At 38.9% G+C, this 20,469-nt stretch overlaps 4 protein-coding genes across 8 annotated transcripts; 3 read left to right on the forward strand and 1 right to left on the reverse strand.

Annotated features, from left to right (window-relative positions):
• Nucleotides 1-2,298: 2,298 nt before the first annotated feature.
• LOC149588645 (calcineurin-binding protein cabin-1-like) lies at nucleotides 2,299-12,671 on the reverse strand. 4 transcript variants are annotated; one of them, XM_089862545.1, is made up of 23 exons: nucleotides 12,452-12,671; nucleotides 12,267-12,350; nucleotides 11,835-12,083; nucleotides 11,583-11,763; nucleotides 11,379-11,508; nucleotides 11,030-11,078; nucleotides 10,786-10,953; nucleotides 10,272-10,714; nucleotides 9,120-9,232; nucleotides 8,766-9,037; nucleotides 8,453-8,687; nucleotides 8,299-8,369; nucleotides 8,143-8,236; nucleotides 7,315-7,837; nucleotides 6,774-7,251; nucleotides 6,399-6,713; nucleotides 5,705-6,327; nucleotides 5,087-5,630; nucleotides 4,931-5,026; nucleotides 3,991-4,154; nucleotides 3,597-3,909; nucleotides 3,149-3,299; nucleotides 2,299-2,637 (listed from the first exon to the last, which is right to left on the reverse strand). In XM_089862545.1, exons 1-23 carry the CDS (start codon nucleotides 12,452-12,454, stop codon nucleotides 2,447-2,449), a joined length of 5,490 nt encoding a protein of 1,829 aa, XP_089718671.1. In that variant the 5' UTR covers nucleotides 12,455-12,671; the 3' UTR covers nucleotides 2,299-2,446. The 4 variants fall into 4 exon arrangements, with proteins under 4 accessions (XP_089718671.1, XP_089718670.1, XP_089718672.1 ...); XM_089862544.1 differs by having other exon boundaries at nucleotides 3,143-3,299; XM_089862546.1 differs by having other exon boundaries at nucleotides 3,143-3,299; nucleotides 5,087-5,621; nucleotides 12,452-12,669.
• Nucleotides 12,672-12,771: 100 nt separating this feature from the next.
• On the forward strand, nucleotides 12,772-19,330 carry LOC149588646 (uncharacterized). The gene is made up of 9 exons (XM_089862548.1): nucleotides 12,772-12,913; nucleotides 14,282-14,382; nucleotides 14,768-14,902; nucleotides 14,974-15,020; nucleotides 16,382-16,619; nucleotides 16,692-16,924; nucleotides 17,515-17,577; nucleotides 18,109-18,279; nucleotides 18,856-19,330. Exons 2-9 carry the CDS (start codon nucleotides 14,353-14,355, stop codon nucleotides 19,328-19,330), a joined length of 1,392 nt encoding a protein of 463 aa, XP_089718674.1. The 5' UTR covers nucleotides 12,772-12,913; nucleotides 14,282-14,352.
• Nucleotides 13,172-14,163, forward strand: LOC149588647 (uncharacterized). Of its 2 annotated transcripts, XM_089862562.1 has the most exons (3): nucleotides 13,172-13,218; nucleotides 13,648-13,732; nucleotides 13,793-14,163. In XM_089862562.1, exon 3 carries the CDS (start codon nucleotides 13,863-13,865, stop codon nucleotides 14,073-14,075), a length of 213 nt encoding a protein of 70 aa, XP_089718688.1. In that variant the 5' UTR covers nucleotides 13,172-13,218; nucleotides 13,648-13,732; nucleotides 13,793-13,862; the 3' UTR covers nucleotides 14,076-14,163. The 2 variants fall into 2 exon arrangements, with proteins under 2 accessions (XP_089718688.1, XP_089718689.1); XM_089862563.1 differs by lacking the exon at nucleotides 13,648-13,732 and having other exon boundaries at nucleotides 13,184-13,218.
• Nucleotides 19,331-19,574: 244 nt separating the features above from the next.
• Nucleotides 19,575-20,428, forward strand: LOC149588648 (uncharacterized). Its single transcript, XM_089862557.1, has 3 exons — nucleotides 19,575-19,719; nucleotides 19,828-19,987; nucleotides 20,062-20,428. The coding sequence occupies exons 1-3, from the start codon at nucleotides 19,662-19,664 to the stop codon at nucleotides 20,411-20,413; spliced, it is 570 nt and encodes a 189-aa protein (XP_089718683.1). The 5' UTR covers nucleotides 19,575-19,661; the 3' UTR covers nucleotides 20,414-20,428.
• The last annotated feature ends 41 nt before the right edge of the window (nucleotides 20,429-20,469 follow it).

Raw genomic sequence — 20,469 nt, forward strand, 5'->3', positions numbered from 1 at the left:
TCTGTTTATAGAATCTAGATCTGTATCGTAATTCGTTCAATTCGTCGTCACGAATATCCTAGATACATTTTTTCGGATTCCCGGAAACGTGATGGTGGGGTCTATTAGCGGCACGTGTTTAGTGTCATTTGCAAGGTACTCCTTGGACGAGCTTCGGACATCGATATTTCTTCCCTCGCAAAAATCTCTCTCTCTCTCTCTCTCTCTCTGTTCCGGTAATAAAAGGGGACAGAGGCAGGCAGCCAGCAGCTGGGATGCTTTCCCATACTATCCGATACCTTAATCTAAGTTTTGTCTTACCCTCATCAAAAACCAATCAGAAAAGACTGGCAATTAGGAGAAAAGAGAGACATTTTTTTCCCCTATACTTTTCCCCCTTTTCATAAAAAGCGAGTTAGCGGTTTTCCCACAGTCCCAATTTTCAATTTTGTACAGTCAATTCCCCATTCCCATTCAAGATTCGGGAAAATTGTGAAAAACGGCGGAGTGGTACACGAGATGAATTTCTAGCCTTCTAGGGGGTGGGGGGTGAGAAGGGGGAAAATAGGCCCAAGAAACCTCTAGCAGATCTCATTTTGAATGACCCTTAACCCAGGGAGCCCACTCTTAAATTTAAACTCCTTATAGGAAAAATAGGAATTTTTTCCGGAATTATAGGATTTTATAGGAGAAAAAATCAAGTGCTTTTATTAGGAAAATATAGGACAATAATTGCTCGTATATAATACAATTTTGGGGCTTAAACTATGTAGAAAAATCTCCAAAAATAATAAATAACAAATTGGATTTTACTTTGAAAACTCAGAAGAACTTAATTAAAATACAATATAATATATAAAAAATCCTAAGCGAGCTCCGCAATTTCGGTGTCTATTCAAATGTATGTGATTTCGATAAAAGATATAACTAAATTTTGATAAATTTGATGCTAAACTATACGAAAACTTGGACTAAGTCAAAAATATAGGATATTATAGGACCTTTCATGAAATTATAGCATAATATAGGAATGGTTCAAAAATATCGGATTTTATAGGAATTATAGGACCGATGGGCTCCCTGCCTTAACCCCCTTTAAACACTCATTATTCGCGACCCCCCCCCCACCCTCCCTCTTCCACCCCCCAAAATGGTGGCTTACAAAAAATTATTAGCACTTACAGTTTAGTTTATGATGGCTGATGAGGTGAACCACATCTTTGGGATAACTGTTGATTTAAAGATGGTTGATGACCTTGAAGTGGTGATTATCAAAAGCTTGTTGATGACCTTGACGATATTCATGCTGAACCTCTTTTCACTCGGACATTAGCATACATATACCAGAACACAGCCCGGATATTGTTTCGAAAAACAAGCAGTTTTTGCTATTATATTTTCTTTCACTTCGTTTCGGTAATGAAATTCCCATAAATTCATAGCTTCATCACCATTATAATAATATTCCAGAACATCCACCATAATACGATTTAATCACCGCGATACAGAAAAAGTCGGCAATATGGCCTCCCCCAAACGTTTTTCGAAGAAGAAATGGATGGAGGGGGGTGAAATATGGAAATATGAATAATTACCAATTTGGCCGATATTATTCGATGTCAAGGGTTTTTTCACGTTTCCGTAGCTTTTAAACACGTATAGAATGGATGTGCTGATAAAATTTTCGACTAATTAAGCGATTTTTGGGCTGATAATTAAATTTTAAGTCCTGCACTTATAACTCAACTTCCAGAGAAATTGGCGGCACAAAACTTTTGTTAACTTTTTATTCAGTTCTGCGCATGCGTCAAAGAGTTGCATACGACCCTGGCGTTGGAAACTCCGATTTCAAAAATTCAAATTTAACGGTAGTTTGATTAAGAATTAGTATTTTATTGTTACGGGGCTAATTAAAGTGGGGATATGATTGAAAATCATATAAATAGTCTATATTATAAATAATATATGGCTGAATATTCAGAAAATTAAATAAATAGGCAAAACAAAGCTATATTCAAATCCGCAACGTTTTCAACGGTTTTTACGGACGTGGTGCCGCCTATTATGGAAAAAGGGAACTAAACGTTTTCTAATCACCCGGAGTTTTCACTACGTTTTATTCTAAATACCTTAAGATACAGGAAGAAAAGTTTGAAGCAAATTACGGTTGATCCTACCTTTCACCAGTCGCAATTTGCTCTCCGACTGAACCTGGGTTAACCTAGAATATTGGATTACGAACAGAGCAAAGTCTGATTGAAAACTTAAAGAAACTTTGTTTTCGATCACTTTCGATGGAAAATTAATTCAAATCAACTTCAAAATGGATAAAAATTGACTTTCAATCTATTTAAAACATATTTTTACACACAATAAATGATATATTACATAAATATCGAAATAAAAAAGGCATATTGAAACTCAAAACTTCAAAAAATGTGTTTTTTGTTTTTGTTTTTGATGAACTTTAGTTTCTTCTTACATTTTTGGAAGCATTGGCCAAAAGTAGACTGCAATACCATTTTAGGAACTCTTCATTTCCGGTTCCGGATGAATTAAAAAACTGTTGAGAGTATGGAAGTGCTGATGGAAGCTGGGCCGCTGCCATATTAACTTGATGGGAAATTAAAGATGGTTCGGGGGAACGGAGGGGCATACCTGAGGGGGGGAAACGCAATTAAACACTCTTTAATTCCTAAGTACACGCAACAATGTTAGTTAAACATCCCAATTGCCATGCAAGAGCCGCCGCCGCAATTAGCCATTAATTTATTTTTAAATTCCAAATTTTTAGGATTACATTTATTACTGGTATAAAAATTACAAAAGAATCGTTAATTAATTTAATTTAATTTAATTTAATTTAATTTAATTTAAAATGTTTCTGAAAACACCCAATTAGTGAAAGGCTCGATTAAGTGTAAAAAAAAATGGCAGTATTTCGAATTAATTTTGTAAAATTCATCAGGATTTAAAATATGGAGTGCTGTCAGAAGCGCCGGTGTGACGTCACCCATGCTGTTTTCCCATAAAGAAAAAAACGGTAACTGTCATGGCCGCCCATTGCTAAAGGCAGGCAGACTCGTGACGTTAATACCTTGGATCTGACGTCACAGGTGACAGCACTCTATAGCAGCTAGGCTTTATTTAAGTTTAGATTTACCTTTACCGTCTAATATTGCGTAAGGTGGTGGCACAATCAGCGGTAAAGGTCCGGCGGAATGAGACGAAGACATTGGCAAATTCTCGTACAAGTTTCCCGTCGAGTTACTGCGATTGTAATTACCTCGTTGGGTACCACCCTCTTGCGTGGTGGAAGACTAATTATAAAGAAATTAAGTTAATTAGCAGTCTTATTCCTGATCAGCGCCACCTACCCATAGCGGCGACTTTGAGAACTACTGTAAGCGGCAAGCCAATCAGATGTCGCTAAAATCTGGTGACGTCACTGACTGGCACTCTCGAGTCTTACCAAAAATGACGTCACCAGATTTTAGCGACATCTGATTGGCTTGCCGCTTACAGTAGTTCTCAAAGTCGCCGCTATGGGTAGATGGCGCTGATCAGGAATAAGGCTAATTACCGCTGAAATAAACAAACGAGAAGTTAATTAGTACCTGTCTGTACCCGGGTCGACTTTGACAAAATCTGATGGCTTGCTCCAAAACTGGGGGTGAAGGGTCAACTTCCCCGAACTTATACATACTATAAGCTTCTTCTAATAGGTCATTGGCTTCATCAGGATAAACGGCGTTCTTTTGATAAGTCTGCCACGTTTTATAAATATCCATCAAGCACCCAATCAAACGACTCTCTTCCGGCGGTGGCTCTTCTAAGAGCAAAGAGTTCATTTCATCCCTTAACGCTCCTAGACACAATTTGAAAGCTTCCCGGGCTAAATGTAGTCTATCAGTATCGCGAAGATATTTCCTAGAAACCCAATTAAAACTTAACTTAAGATAATGGCGTCGAAATTAATTAATTAAGTAAGTGGGTGGGTCTCATAATTACTTTCCCAAATCAGGGGTTCGACTTAATTGTACTGTCATTTGAGTTAACATATTATGGTCCCCTTGTTGACGAAGAATGTCAATTAATAATATGATGGAACGGAACATATGAGTGGCGAAACTTCCGGGACGATCTATTTCATCTATTGGTACTCTCCAAATACCCTAAAATTAATTACTTTCACTTTGTAGAGGGGCCAATATTAATTTTTTGGGGAATTAGCCATATGCCTGATCAGCGCACATGGGCATAGCGGCCAAAATTGGAACTATCATAAGGATGAGTGGCACTCTATGTTAACTCCCTCTAGGGCGTAATAAGTCAAACCCTCGGAGATGCCATTACTCCATTTTATACGAGCTTAGAGCGGAAAAACGTATTTTATAAATTTTACACCTGTAAAATCTTTTAAAAAACACTTGGAACTTGTATTTCTACTTACTTTCGAGGAAATACCACCGTTTTCGGAAGGTAAGAGTCTTCTTTTTATACATTTATTAGTAATAAAAACATTTAAGGCGAGCTAAGCCTTGGTCTTGTAAAACACGGCAGATTAGTGATTAGCCTCTATGTGCAAATCTACATTATGGCCATGACCAAGGCTTAGCTCGCCTTAAATGTTTTTATTACTAATAAATGTATAAAAAAAGACTCTTACCTTCAGAAAACGGTGGTATTTCCTCGAAAGTAAGTAGAAATACAAGTTCCAAGTGTTTTTTAAAAGATTTTACAGGTATAAAATTTATAAAATACGTTTTTCCGCTCTTAGCTCGTATAAAATGGAGTAATGGCATTTCCGAGGGTTTGACTTATTATGCCCTATAGGGAGTTAACATAGAGTGCCACTACTTTAAGCTCATCCTTATGATAGTTCCAATTTTGGCCGCTATGCCCATGTGCGCTGCTGATCAGGCATATGGCTAATTTTCGAGGTATTTACGTTAAAAAAGTTGGTGTTCTTTCTTTCACCAAATAAAGAAGGGATTGGAACGTGACTTGTCCCGCCTAGAATTATTTCCCTGCTTTTTTGAAGGTTCTACAGCGAGACAAAACATTCTATTCTTTCTTCGAGTTAATTACAATTAAATAAGTATACCTTGTTTAATTGAGAATAACAATAATAATGGGCCAAACGATATAAGGATTTATAATGTTGAGGGAAACGTTGATGGCATTCCAAAATGGCAGCCAAACATTTCTCAATCAAATCGTTAAAAGTTAAGTTTTCTAATTTGACCGGCATTTCCGCGACTTTCGTCGTTTTCCCTTTATTCTTTGTCGCATTACCGATTTCGAGGTCATCTTTGACCGGACTCGCTTCACTTTTGGGACTAGGAACCGGTGTTAAGGCGTCCGAGACCTTTTTCTTTAACTTTTGGTCGCCCAAAACGATTGTCGGTGACGATTTCTTCGAATCGGGTTGATCAAATCGTTCGGCGACTAAAGACAATAAGGAACTCAGTATATCCTTGACCGTCGCCGAATCACTGGACTCGGACGACGATTCGACAGTTTGAATATTATTATTATTAGATTTCTTCCTGTGTTTGTGAACGTAATCGTGATCTTGTCCTTTGTTCGGAATTTTCTTTGACCCCTGAGGGGTTTCGTCTTCTTCTGAACTAAGCGTCCTAGAACGACTGACAAATAAACAAACAAACAAACAAACACGGAGGATTAAATTAATAAATAAATAAATAAAAGGGTTACTTACGATTCTACTTCTTTTAATTCTTCAAAGTTAGCGAACGGGCTATCTTCGGCAATTTTTAAATAACGTTGTAAGGTTTCAAATTCTTCCTTGGTCGGTTGATCGATTTCTTTCCTCATCAGGAACTTCAAAATGGACGTATGCGTCCTGTAGTAAACTTCCAGAGCTTCGATACCCAACTCCGGGATATTGTGATACAAAACTTTCTTTGGGTATTTGGCGCCTTCATTATGCAAATGTTCGGCAGCGAGTCTAAAGTGTTCCAAGAAAATCTCCGGACTTAACTGTCTCTTCTCGGCAATCTTTCCTAACATATAATGATGTAACCAAACTTCGGCCGGTTCGTTACTATCCTGGTATCTTTGATTGGCCGACGTGAAACAATGTTCCGCAGTTCCTAACATCTCTTCCCTTTTATTCTTAAGAAGTTCGATAATATCATCGGGAAAATTGTATTGCGATTGCTGTTTCAGTTGCCTTGACGCGTAAGCGTGTAAAATGTAGGCCATATTGCCGTATTCAATCCATAACGCCATTCTCGTTGGATCGAGTTCTAAAGCTCTTTTAAAACATCTCAAAGCCGAGCATGATTTACGATAAACTGTCGTATCGTTTCTCAAATCACTCTAATTTCAATATAACATCCTAATTAGCTAATTACACCTAAAGATAATTAATCAATTTATTAATTAATTACGGATGTTAGTTTTTGTTCCAATTGGGAACTTCTCGCCAACGCCATTCCCGCCCATGAATCCATTCGATTTGGATTGACAACAATGTCTAATATGTAAAATTTGGAAGCTTTTCCAAATTCTTTATTCTTAAAATAATAATCCCCTAGCAAGTAGTAAGCGCCTTTAACCGCTACGCTGGGTTTAGCGGTTGTCAATGGTTCCGTCGGATACTTATTTGTCCCCCCTTCAATATACGCAACGACACTTTCGGTAAAGTTAGTCGGATCTTCTTCGGGTGGAACCAGAAGTAAAATTCTTCGAAGGAGATTCTCAATCTATCATCGATGGAAAGATTAAACTCTTCCCCAAGGGGCCAAGACACCCGAAGAACTTACTTCCGCGGAAACTGTGCTAGTTTTGTAACTATCAAACTCGGGAACAACTTCGGGTTGAAAGTACTCGTACAGTTGAATGGCGCTTTCCCAAGTTAAGGTAACGGGACTGGTATTGTGTTCCATGATATGTTTGACTTTAGTTCTTTTATTGGGATGACCGTACAGGCAATAAAAGCACTGTTCAATCCCTTGTTTCATATCATCGATATGTACGTCCGAAGTTTGGAGTTCCTTCATCATGACGTCGATGGTCAAGTGTAGGAAGGCTCCGTCGGAATAAGTACACCACGATCTCCGACCGAGATAATCGTGGGCTGTCAAGAGTAGCATCAAAGAGGAGGGTAAGGCCGAGGCCAAATCCTCGTCGCTGCTACTACTAGATGAATCGGACGAATCCGAGTCGTCAATGACTATAACTTGGGGTTCGGGTTTCTTAGGAACTGTTTTACTAGCTAACGATAAGATCTTCTTTTCTTCGCTGCAATTTTGACCAAATTTAGGCCAAACTTATTCAAATGACGATCGTTTTAACCACACTTACTGATGTATAAGTCGATACATTAACATCCAAGGAACGAGAGTGGCGATATTAGTTTCGGAATTGAATTCGGAACAATTCATTTGTAAACTAATGACTCTGATGAGATTGTTAGACAACCGAATTAATTTCCCGCTACCAACTTCACCCAATAGACTTTCGTTTTTATCCAGACACTTATCCAAACCCAAGAGTAAAAGCGCGATAGTATGAGCCCAATCCCTGGTTGTCGTGTTGCAACCGCTCGAAATGTATTGTTGCAACGCTTCGTTAAAAGCCGCTTCACCCCAATAAAGACAATCCTTAAAAACTTTCAATTTCCATAAGGAATCTTGTAAAAGAAGTAATTGGTAATGACGTTCCGGTATATTGCCATCTTCCAGGCTTTTAAGACGCGTTTGAGGTCGTTTGAAGGTTAAAACTAACAAATCAACGACGCGTTGGTATTCCCCTTGTTCGTAAAGACGGTGAACCTCTTCCAGAGATTGGGAACGTTGCAATGATTCGCGTTTTTCATCGACACTAGCTAAAATTAGGTCAAAAATATCACTTTGATCCCTGAAGCTGAAACTAATTAGTAATTAGCCTTATTCCTGATCAGCGCCATCTACCCATAGCGGTGACTTTGAGAACTACAGTAAGCGGCAAGCCAATCAGATGTCGCTAAAATCTGGTGACGTCATTTTTGGTAAGACCCCGAGAGTGCCAGTCAGTGACGTCACCAGATTTTAGCGACATCTGGAGTGGTTGGCTTGCCGCTTACAGTAGTTCTCAAAGTCGCCGCTATGGGTAGGTGGCGCTGATCAGGAATAAGCTTCGCTAATTAAGTACCTAAACATATCATATTATAAATATGACAATTGACTAGAAATAACTTTAAGGGTTGTTTAGTAAATTCTTCTTCTTCTTTGAGAACAGTCGCTGCCTAAAAACAACGTAGGAAGAACGTTAGAAGAAAGAGATGGGCGGGCGAACGAAATTACTAACTTTGTCTGTAAATCTAACGGCTCCCAACATGTCCCCTTCCAATATACAAAGCTTGGAATGTTGCCATAAGGCTAATTTAAACAATAAATTAATTAATTAATAACCCAGTGGTGTGTTCTGTTTTAATTTTGTCTATGAAACGATTACGACGTACTTCTAACAATAAATTCAACCGTTTTGTCCTTAAACGCGTCCCTTCGGACCATAGAATGAATTAAAAAATCGCCATCTTCGTAGAAAAACTTTCCAGGAAAGTCGGTACCCAATCCGGAGGAATTACCATTTCCCCCGGCACTGTTCCTGGAGTGATTTAACGAAGGAGAGACTGAAGACAGTCTATTTTTAATTTGCCATTTGTCAACTTTCAGTTCGTGATAAACTAACGTAATCTGTACGATTAATTAACAGACATTAATTTAATTTCAAATTAATGAAATTAAATCGATAAACAACAACCAAGAACCAACCCATCCATTTATTTCAATTCTTTCCGAAGAAACGTCGGAGCTGAATAGATTAGGTTGCGTAATATGATTTCGCCACCGTTCATACGCTCCCATATAAACGTCAGTTAATCCAGAAGGCCAAACAACATCGTATTTCAAACTCAATTCTTTCAAAAAACTCTTATACAGATCTAGAATCCCCCCGTTTGTTTTATGAGCTTCTAGAAAAGCTTTTACATCTTCAACTTCGGAATTTTTTAAATAATCAACGTTTTCCGGTAATTGTTGTTTCTCTGAAAGTTTTAATTAATTAATTAATTAAAGCGATTAACTCCCTTTGATTTATTTTAAAAGATTAAGGCGTAAGGAGTATACCTTCGAGTACACAGGGTACACTTTGACCGTAAGTATGGTCATTATTTACTGGGATATCAATTTGAAGAGCCATGGGATCATCGTCATCCTGTTCATCTTCTTTTCCTTCACCCCTATGATTTATCGTAACTTCAGAAATATGCGTAATCCTAGCAGCAACATCCTTACAACATTCCTCCTCCCTCATCCTAGCCCTAAGCGAGTACCCGCTACCCGACAATTACACGACCGCCGCGCAAATTTTATTTCTTACTACCCGAAATGTTTCGAATAATTCAAATTTTCCCGCCAATTATTTGTGAAAAGGATTAGGTCAAGAATTGGTTAGGCAGTAAGGGGGGCAGGGGAGGATTACAAAAACTATTGTTATAAAAAGTTTTTAAAAACTTTAGCTTTTAGATCACACATGTTTAGGAACACGATCTAAAAAAACTAAATATTTTTGACCAGATATTTTTATTGCTACCCGAAAAGCACTGGACAATTGGTAGGCCTAATTATTGGAGTACCCGTCAAAAAAATCCGGGTACCCGATACCCGCTAATTATTGGAGTACCCGTCAAAAAAATCCGGGTACCCGATACCCGACTGGCGGGTACCCGACCGCGTAAATTTTCTGAATAATTCAAAATTTCCCGCCTTTTACCGGTGACAAGTCTTAGGTCAAGAATTGATTAGACACTCAAGGGGCAGGGGGAGGGCCCCACAAAAACAAAATTGTTATAAAAAACTTTAAATCATTGTCATTAGATCACATTTTAATTAATATGTGATCTAGAAAACTAAAAATTTTGACCCGATATGAGTTTTAGCACTGGACAAAGTGGGCAATAGGTACTTTTGTTAGGCCTTGGTAGTTGGTACTTTTGTTAGGCCTTGGTAGTTGGTACTTTTGGTAGGCCTTGGTAGTTGGTACTTTTGTTAGGCCTTGGTAGTTGGTACTTTTTTTACGCCTTGGTAGTTGGTACTTTTGGTAGGCCTTGGTAGTAGGTACTTTTGTTAGGCCTTGGTAGTTGGTACTTTTGTTAGGCCTTGGTAGTTGGTACTTTTGCTAGGCCTAATTATTGGAGTACCCGACCCATCGGACGTTTTTTCCAACCCCAAGCCCGACATTTAATTCTTAAACATTTACAAATGGGTTTCCAATCTTACAAAAGACTAGAGGGAAGAAATTTCCGCAACAATTCCATATAATTGGTATTATCCTGAGGTTTCCTAACTCCAGGATTGCGTACTCTAGTTGACCTCCTCTTCCAGGCGGGGTCAATACTTTCATAAGGAAATCTTTTCCTTTTCCCTTTGGGTTGTACGATCCCAGTTGATCCCATATTAATCTCGGGGAGATCTTCCTTATTGGCGAGATTTTTCTCGTCTCCATTTTCATCCACTTCCATCAACAACAAGCCATCCTTCTTAGCTATGGGACTGTCTTGAGACTGAGATGTTTGAGCGCTGTTTTGATAAGAGGGAGAGGCCTCGCTACTCGATCCCTCCGAAGAGGAAGTGACTGTTGTGGGGGAAGATTCCTTCTCTCCTTCAGTTCCCTCATCTTTTCCTTCCCAATATTTTGATAAATCTACTTGGCAAGCTATTGACTAACGACAACAACGTAGAATTTGGTTTTTAAAGAATGAAATTCAAATTTCCTTTAAAACGTTCTTCTTACAATATGAGTATCGGAGTTTTTCATAAAATCGTATAAAACATTTAGATTTTCCCCTAGACTTTTCCAACTATAGTTTTCAAATGATTTTTGGAATGAAACTTTGGGTAAAGATGTTGGTTTACACAGTTCTCTTTTTCGTTCACGGATTTCTAAGGCTTCATTAATGAGCTACAAAATAAAATATAATAGGACTTGAAATCAAATTATTATTAAATTAACTTATGTTAAACTAATTTTAATTAACCTTTTGAGCAACTTCTTTGTCATATTTTACGGTATAAACTCTCGGATCGCTAATTAATAAATGGAAGGAATTTCAGTGTTTTTTGACCTTTTTGGAGGTATTAGCCTTATTCCTGATCAGCGCCATCTACCCATAGCGGCGACTTTGAGAACTACTGTAAGCGGCAGCCAATCAGATGTCGCTAAAATCTGGTGACGTCATTTTTGGTAAAACCCGAGAGTGCCAGTCAGTGACGTCACCAGATTTTAGCGACATCTGATTGGCTTGCCGCTTACAGTAGTTCTCAAAGTCGCCGCTATGGGTAGATGGCGCTGATCAGGAATAAGGCTAATTAAGGAATTTTTTATACCATTCTTTAAAGGTCACATCAGATTCTAATCTAAGCATAGGATGATCCTGATAAATTTGATCTCTAAAGGCTAATCCTTTCGTATAGGAATAATATTTTTCCAAAGCTCTTGCGATATAATATAGACATGCTTGAAAAGAATATATATTTTTTTTTAGTTTAAACTAAAGAGATTTTAATTTGGGGGTAATTATTTTAAGTTACCAGTGTAATCATTTAGAGCGTAAGTCAAAGTAATTATTCTGTCCAGACAGAGTTTATGATTGGGGCTGCATCTTAAGCCCTCTTCAAAGCATAATTTGGCTAACGGAAAATTTTCAAGTTTTTGAGCGATTAAACCCATCTTGAACCATACACTAACATCTGTCATATCTATATCCACAGCCTAAACATCAAATTAAATCATTTAAAAAGAGATTTATGGGTAATTTCTTCTATAATCTATATTACAAAGACCTCTAAATAAGCTTTCATGGCTGCTTTCAAGTCCCCTCTTTCACTGGCTATTACTGCCAGGTTCTTATAGGCCAAATAACGTAATGTTAGACCAGGTGGTAAAGGAATTTCTTTGGGATCACTCCTGGGAAAGTGTTGTTTAGTAAAATCCGTCAGAAGTAATTGTTGTAAAGCTTCTTCAGCTTCGGAATTTCTTCCATATTGAATGTGTTCGAGGGCTTTACGATAGACTTCAAACGCTTCCTCTTCCTAGACACATTTAGAAAGGATTTTGTTTTTTACAATGTACATACAATTCGGACAAGGAATACACTTTGCGTCAGTGCACGGTTTCCTTTCAATGATATAGTTTAAATTTGTCTCGGAAAAGGAAGGAGGAAACTAAAGACCCGTAATCTTATTTCTTTGTAAATATAAAGATATTTTGGGTACCAAGGCTTCTTTTGTTGTTGTAATTGGTCCATTGCTTTCTTCATCCGAGTCCGGAGTATCGTCATTGAGCGCGGTAATTGAAATCTATCGTAATTAATTATAATTATAATGAATACCACGCAAATTTCCTATTAAAACACTGGGAAAAAATATTAGACTGTCAGTTTCAAGAAAACTTCGCTTACCATTGTATTATTTTTCAATTAATATCGCATTTTAAAGAAACATGACGCGCTAATTGGTTATTAATAATTAAATATGCTAATAATATTATAAAATAATGCTGGAATGTGATCTTTAATTTGACACGAATTTCCCGCGAGACTACCTGTACATGAATTGGGCCTCGGCCTAATAAGAAATCAAGGTCAAAGTTCCTCCAAACTTTTTGAAAATATGCAAATTATTGAATTCGTTCGGTGTTTATCCTCAACAACGGAAATTAGACGAAAACAGAGATACCGATTACTTAATCGGAACGCATTCTCTTTTGTAGCCTCGGTCTGGAAAGCCAATGAAAGGTTTGTTTAAGAAATTAGCATATTCTCGTCATCCGGGAATGCGAGTTGCGCGAACGTAATGCGTAGTAGTCAAGTTTAGTTATTGACAGAGAGATCGAGCGAAGATTTAGAGAAGTTTCATCAGTTGTAAGTTTATATTTTTAAATATTTATCGTTAAACAAATGTGTATATTAAAATTATCGTTGTTTCCCCAGTAAATCGCGATAAATTTTGAGTATTTGTTTTCTAATTAACGAAAGTAGGGCAAATTGTTAGTCGCGATTCTTCGGAGCTTCCGAGGTCACGACACTTTACCAAGAAAAGATAGGCCTAACGTATAATAAGGATAAGGGACTACCCCAATAAGCCATTGCACTCGTTCCTTCCCTTTTTAGCCCCAGCTGGTTTGTTGGCAGGAAATAATTGAGCGGACGGTAATTAACTGTTTATAGTAAGCCATTTCATTTTATTTACGGCGCAATCGGAGATTTTAGTAATAGAAAATCGGACCTTAGCCTAGGCTTAGGACTAATCAAAGTTGTATTTCCCTTCTCCAACTTCCCATTACCTAGCTGTTGCTCCTTTTTTTGAACCTCTAGGCTTATTTGATGCAGTCCAATGAATTTATAGGTCTAACCCCTAAATATTTTCAATGAAATTCCTTTGAAGAATGCTAAATTATTAATATTTTAATTACCATTGAGAAACAATTTTCAGTTTTAGGCAATATATATCTATAATAAAAATCCCCTGCACATAGCTAAAAATGCAAATCAGTAGGATATGTTTTAAAATTTTTACATTGAAATTGTTAGCCCATAGTTGTTTTGCATTGTTTCCAATATGAGAGAGAGATAAAAAAACCTGTTTTCTCATTCAGGCAATGCAATTAATAACTCACAATTGAATTGCCTCTGGCTCTAATTATCTTTGTAGAGAACAACTTATTTGAACTTTTGATTAACGTAAAGTATTAAATTAGCTTAGAACTTTTTTCCCAGATTCCATTGCGTTTCTATTTGCAGGCAAATATACTGTTTTAAGACCAAAATATATCACCAACACATTCATTATAAAAAAAACCAATATTCCAAAATGATCCCGGAAAAAAAATCTAAACCAATAACTGACGGTAATAGCGAAGAAGTTGACCCTGTTGAGAAAAGTTTGATAAAAATGGGTTGTCTCCAGCTACATTACACGGTTCAAGACTGTATAGCTGAAACTCGAGACTGGAGAAAATGTCAAAAACAAGTGACAGAGTTCAAAAATTGCGTTGAAAATTATAATAAACAAAAGATGAAATGATTAATTAATAACACTTACCCTAATTATCAGTTATTGTTTTAATTACAATGTAAAATAGCTTAATAAATCGTAGGAAATGATGATTAAATTAGCGTATAATGAATCCTTTTAGATTTGGGAGCGAGAGGGATAACATTGCAACTCAATATGTTATCTACGAGTGTTAAAGAATGTTTTTTCTTTCTTTTTTTTTTGTGTTCATTCAGAATTTGAGAATTTACGAAAATTCAGGCGTACTGCTTTTGCTAAGCTGTGACCAGTTTTATTTTCTCCAAAAATGTCATCTTGTGAAGATCAAAATTTGGAAGTAGGCCAATTATTTTTAACTCTAAAAAAAAAAAATAATACCTTTGTGTTGATGATTCATAAGGGCTTGCTTTTCCCAAAACAATTAGCGTAGCTTATTCCTGATCAGCGCCACCTACCCATAGCGGCGACTTTGAGAACTACTGTAATCGGCAAGCCAATCAGATGTCGCTAAAATCTGGTGACGTCATTTTTGGTAAGACCCCGAGAGTGCCCGTCAGTGACGTCACCAGATTTTAGCGACATCTGATTGGCTTGCCGCTTACAGTAGTTCTCAAAGTCGCCGCTATGGGTAGGTGGCGCTGATCAGGAATAAGCTACGCTAATTGCTTCGAATTATAAAACAATTAACTGCAATAATTTATTGCAATTATTTTCCCAAAAAGTGTCCACTATGTATGGAACCATTAGAAATGGATGACATCAACTTTTTTCCATGCACATGTGGTTATCAAATTTGTCGATTTTGTTGGCATCGTATTAGGACAGACGAAAATGGCCTTTGTCCAGCTTGCCGAAAGGTATTCCTCCTGACCACTCTGTGCCTCCGTCTTCCTTAACTTTACACCCTTAATTTCCTGGTTGTTTATAGCAATACCCCGAAGATCCTGCGGATTTTAAACCACTTTCAGTTGAAGAGTAAGGATCATGAGTTTTGTTTAAGGGTTCATACAAACCTGGAAAACCTGAAAATGTCAGGGAAATAAATTGTTTACTATGAATTCTGGGGAAAACTCTGGGAAATTAATAGTTCACTATCGATTCAGGGGAAACTCTGGGATATAAATTGTTCATTATGAATTCAGGGGAACTCTCGGAAATTAATTGTTCACTGTGAATTCAGGGGAAACTCTGAGATTTAAATTGTTCACTGTGAATTCAGGGGAAACTCTGAGATTTAAATTGTTCACTGTGAATTCAGGGAAAACTCTGCCAAATTGTTCACTATCAGTTCAGGGAAATTGTTCACTATGAGTTCAGGGAAATCGTTCACTATGAGTTCAGGGAAATCGTTCACTATGAGTTCAGGGAAATCGTTCACTATGAGTTCAGGGAAATCGTTCACTATGAGTTCAGGGAAATCGTTCACTATGAGTTCAGGGAAATCGTTCACTATGAGTTCAGGGAAATCGTTCACTATGAGTTCAGGGAAATCGTTCACTATGAGTTCAGGGAAATCGTTCACTATGAGTTCAGGGAAATCGTTCACTATGAGTTCAGGGAAATCGTTCACTATGAGTTCAGGGAAATCGTTCACTATGAGTTCAGGGAAAACTGGGAAATTGTTCACTATGAGTTCAGGGAAAACTGGGAAATTGTTCACTATGAGTTCAGGGAAAACTGGGAAATTGTTCACTATGAGTTCAGGGAAAACTGGGAAATTGTTCACTGTGAGTTCAGGGAAAACTGGGAAATCGTTCACTGTGAGTTCAGGGAAAACTGGGAAATCGTTCACTGTGAGTTCAGGGAAAACTGGGAAATCGTTCACTGTGAGTTCAGGGAAAACTGGGAAATTGTTCACAATGAGTTCAGGGAAAACTGGGAAATTGTTCACAATGAGTTCAGGGAAAACTGGGAAATTGTTCACAATGAGTTCAGGGAAAAGTGGGAAATTGTTCACTATGAGTTCAGGGAAAACTCTGGGAAATTGTTCACTATGAGTTCAGGGAAAACTCTGGGAAATTGTTCACTATGAGTTCAGGGAAAACTCTGGGAAATTGTTCACTATGAGTTCAGGGAAAACTCTGGGAAAGTTTTTAGTAAAATTCAGGGAAATATGTAAGAGTGCCTTGAAGAGGCTGCTATATGAATTAAATAACCAATCCCATAGTTATTGCCCCAACAAAAGGTCACTGGTGGCCTTGCACCTGGAAATATCATATAAATACATGGGAAGAAAACCTGGAAATGTCAGGGAAATGGGTTTTCCAGAAGCTGTATGAACTGCATGTGTTATAATTGGGTGTAGCTGGTTATAGTAGTTCTTTTTGCCGTAATAGGTTACAAAAGATAAAGACAGAAAAGAGACAGAAAGACCAACAAAGGAAACAGAAAATTTCTGAGAATCGAAAACATTTAGCAAATGTTAGAGTGGTTCAGAAAAACCTAGTTTTTGTTGTTGGATTACCGCCGCGGCTAGCCGATACCGAAGTATTAAAAAAACATGATTATTTTGGGAAATTTGGTAAAATACACAAAGTGGTTGTAAACCACACAACTTCGTATGCAGGGTCACAGGTACGACGCCCTTTTGGATTCCCCCTTGTCTTTTCCCTTAATTAAATAAGGGATTTGCACCATTTTGCGCAGGGTCCAAGTGCGAGTGCATATGTTACATACGTAAAAGGAGATGACGCTCTAAGAGCGATTCAGGCTGTAAACAGTATCCAAGTTGATGGACGGACGCTAAAATCTTCTTTAGGAACCACAAAATATTGTAGCCATTTTCTAAAGAACCAACAATGCCCGAAAACGGATTGTATGTATTTACACGAATTAGGAGACGAAGCCGCCAGTTTTACGAAAGAGGAGATGCAACATGGGTTAGCCCACCCCCCCTTTATTACCCATTATTATTATTATTGTTTAATAACTAAACTAACAAAATCGCTCTTTTTTCTCTCTCTCTCTCTCTCTGTCTCTCTCTCTCTCTCTCTCTCTCTCTCTCTCTCTCTCTCTCTCTACCTCTCTCTCTCTCTCTCTACCTCTCTCTTCTCTCTCTCTACCTCTCTCTTCTCTCTCTCTACCTCTCTCTTCCCTCTCTCTACCTCTCTCTTCCCCCTCTCTCTCTCTTCCCTCTCTCTCTCTCTCTCCTCTCTCTTCCCTCTCTCTCTCTCTTCCCTCTCTCTCTCTCTTCCCTCTCCCCCTCCCCCCTCTCTCTCCCCCCTCTCTTCCCCCCTCTCTCTTCCCCCTCTCTCTCTTCCCTCTCTCTCTCTTCCCTCTCTCTTCCCACTCTCTCCCTCCCTCTCTCTCCCTCCCTCTCTCTCCCTCCCTCTCTCTTTCTCTCTCTCTCCCTCTCTCTTTCTCTCTCTCTCTCCCTCTTTCTCTCTCTCTCCCTCTCTCTCTCTCTCTCTCTCTCTCTCTCTCTCTCTCCCCCCTCTCTCTTCTTCTCTTTCACAATTTTATTCAAAAGGAAACATCAAGAATACGAAAAGAAATTACACGATCAGATGTTAGGAATGTGCAATGTAAATAGGTAAATCAATCCTTTCTTCAAAGTGTTTTCTTTCTTTCTTTCTTTGGTCCGCGTCATGTCTTTTAAGACAACTTGTTTTTGTTATTTTTGGGTGGTATAACTTAAACTTTACTTCCCACTGCGTGATTTTGATGTCAAAAAAAAAAAACATCAAAAACAGGAAAAAAAAAATGATGCTCCAATTTGAATTCAATGCTCGCATCTCTAGACTTTAATCTCCCTCTTCTTCTCTCTCTCTCTCTTAAATCAAGTTAAAAAAAATTGAAATTAGGTCAGGAAGAGTGTCAGTCTCCCAAGGAAGTGAAAGGATTATTTATATTAAATAACACAGGGTTCATACAAACGTGGAGAACCCATTTAAACCCAGTTTATTTTAGCTTGTACTAAATTTTGAGAGTAATTTTTATGCAAATTCGTTTAAGTATAATTAATGACGCTGTCGTACTCGCGTTAGTTTTATGGCTTTTTATTTATTTATTTTTTAATTTTTTTTTTTTGGAAATGCTCTCTCTCTCTCTCTGTTGTGAATAGGAAACAAACTTCGTCACCTTTCAGTCAAAATCAACAAAGCCAAAAAGAGGTGTGGCCGTCGTTGCAAGGCGGGAAGAATAACGGGGAAGCCAGATTGAACGGGTTAAATAAATCTAATAAAAATGGAGGGACAAAATGTCGACACGGCTCTGGAGATGAGAATCATAAAAGGTATTGCATACGCCTTTGTTTCGAAAGATGGGGCGAGGGGTAGGGGGAAAGCAGAGTCTAGGCCTAATAACCAGCAGGCTGTGCGACGGGTCCAGATTTTTGGGTGTCGGGTAAACTTCGGGTAATATAAAATTTTACCCGCCGCCGCGGTTATCGGTTCCTATTCTCAATTACCCGCCGCGGGTATCGGGTCCTATTCTCAATTACCCGTCTGGGGGGATCCGACCTGCAAAATCCCCAAAATTAGCTTCAGGAGATTTCAAAGCCGAGCCATTATCCCATAGTGTAATTCATTAAACAATATTCATTAATTACTTGTTACTAATTAAATTATTTAATTATGAAAGACAGAAGTATTGAAACACGCGCGGTAACGTCATGAACGGGACCCGTCAGACTCGGCGGCGGGTATTGGCAAAGGCTTAAAATTGGGACTCGGGTACCCGTTCGCGTCCTAAAAAATATGTTTCGGGTATTGGGTCGGGTACCCGCACACCCCTGCATAACTAAAGCAACGCGGGTGGTTTGCCACGATCTTCACGCCATTTCGTTCTTTCTTTTTCATTCGTTCTATAGTAATAAACGAAATCGGCATTCAGAAGAGAAATCTCACAAAATCACGGGCGTGGGTTTAGGAGGAGGAGGAGGAGGCGGCGGCAAAGAGAATAGAAGCGCACATTTGGGTTTAGAAAGTGGCGAAGGAAAGAGCAGCCCGGATCGCAGACCTCCTAGTAGAGGAAGCACAAATTCGACCCATAGCAGTACTAGTAGTTTGAACTGTTCACCCAGCGACGGAAGCCAACAACATTGTAGCACGCCCCAAATTGGTCCCAATCCACATCCTCGTCTTCTTCGGCCATTTCGGCGGCGGATATACCCTACGAAATTGAAAAGAATTCCAGTTTGCGAAATTTGGGGATGGAAGATTCGCCCGGGTCCTTGTCCCCGACTTATTCGGACAGTCCCACGCAGTCTTCTCCTTTTGGCAGCCTCTCGAGCAATACGGCGCCATCGCCTCCCCTCTAAATATCCCCTTGTCGCCTCAGATTAGCGGTGGTTCCTCGTCGTCGTCGGGATGGGTCGATTCCATAACCCCGATTGAATCCCTTCATCCTCGAGATACTATTCCTCCTTTCGCGACTCTGCCCAAAAATACCCCACCACGGTGGTATCGCAGGGCGGAGGAAGTCATATAGGATCTATTGGCGGCGGCGGCGGTAATAGAATGGCAAACGATTGTCACCTTATAGGAAACAACCAAATGAACCCGCAGATGAACCCCTTACATCTTAACCCCAATATGGGCGGCGGTGGTGGTGGTGGACTGCGCTCGAAAGAAGCGACTTTGAATAATGTCGGGATCGGTGCTCCCAGATTAGAAAATGGTTTCTCCGATTTGTACAGTGGCATCAAGAGATCGTCTCCACCTACAGAATGGAGGTGAGATCCTACTCCTTCTTCTTCTTAGGATATGTCGCCACCGTCTTCTGAATAATAATAGTACTTAAGGTCGCGATTAAAATTTGGTTTTTCCCCCCATTTGTTCAGAATGGGCTCCCAACTCCGAACATCAACAATTGGGCCTTGTAAATGATCGTGTTAACGTAATTCAAATGAAAAATTACATTGATACCAGCAGCAACGATACTGATTGGCAAGCGGCATTTGGGTTTGGTAACTCGCAAAAATCGCAAGACGACGATTTAGGTACTGTCCCCCCCCATTAGGTTAGGGTTAACGTTAGTGGATTATCCTGATGAAGATAATAAATTCCCTTTAGGTTTTTGACCCCTGGGATGAATCTTCAAAGGGATTAGCGGATCTTTTAGAGAAAGAAGCCAACAGAAGGTCGGTGGAAGGTAACTTTCATTATGGACAAAGTAGTTCCAACGGGCCGAGTATGATGAATTCCGCGCCCCAACATTTACGTCATCATCCGATGGGTGGCAATCCGAGAATGCTTAATAATTTTCCAGTCGAAAGAGGGCCACCACCTCCCCTTTCTCATCATTCTATGGCACCCGTTCGTCGGGTGGCAGCGCCCCCGCCCGGGTTCGCTCCGAATCACGTCAATGCTTTTGGAAATGTACATAGGCCACCTTTTAGCTGCGGTAATTGTTTTACACGTTGTTAAATGATCCTTTGACGTGATGGAACTTGCAAGATTGAATCATTGATTGTAGATCCAGA

Source organism: Phalangium opilio, unplaced genomic scaffold, assembly GCF_054372755.1.
Source record: "Phalangium opilio isolate 3A_F unplaced genomic scaffold, DU_Popi_V2 ptg000540l_1, whole genome shotgun sequence".
NCBI lineage: Eukaryota > Metazoa > Arthropoda > Arachnida > Opiliones > Phalangiidae > Phalangium > Phalangium opilio.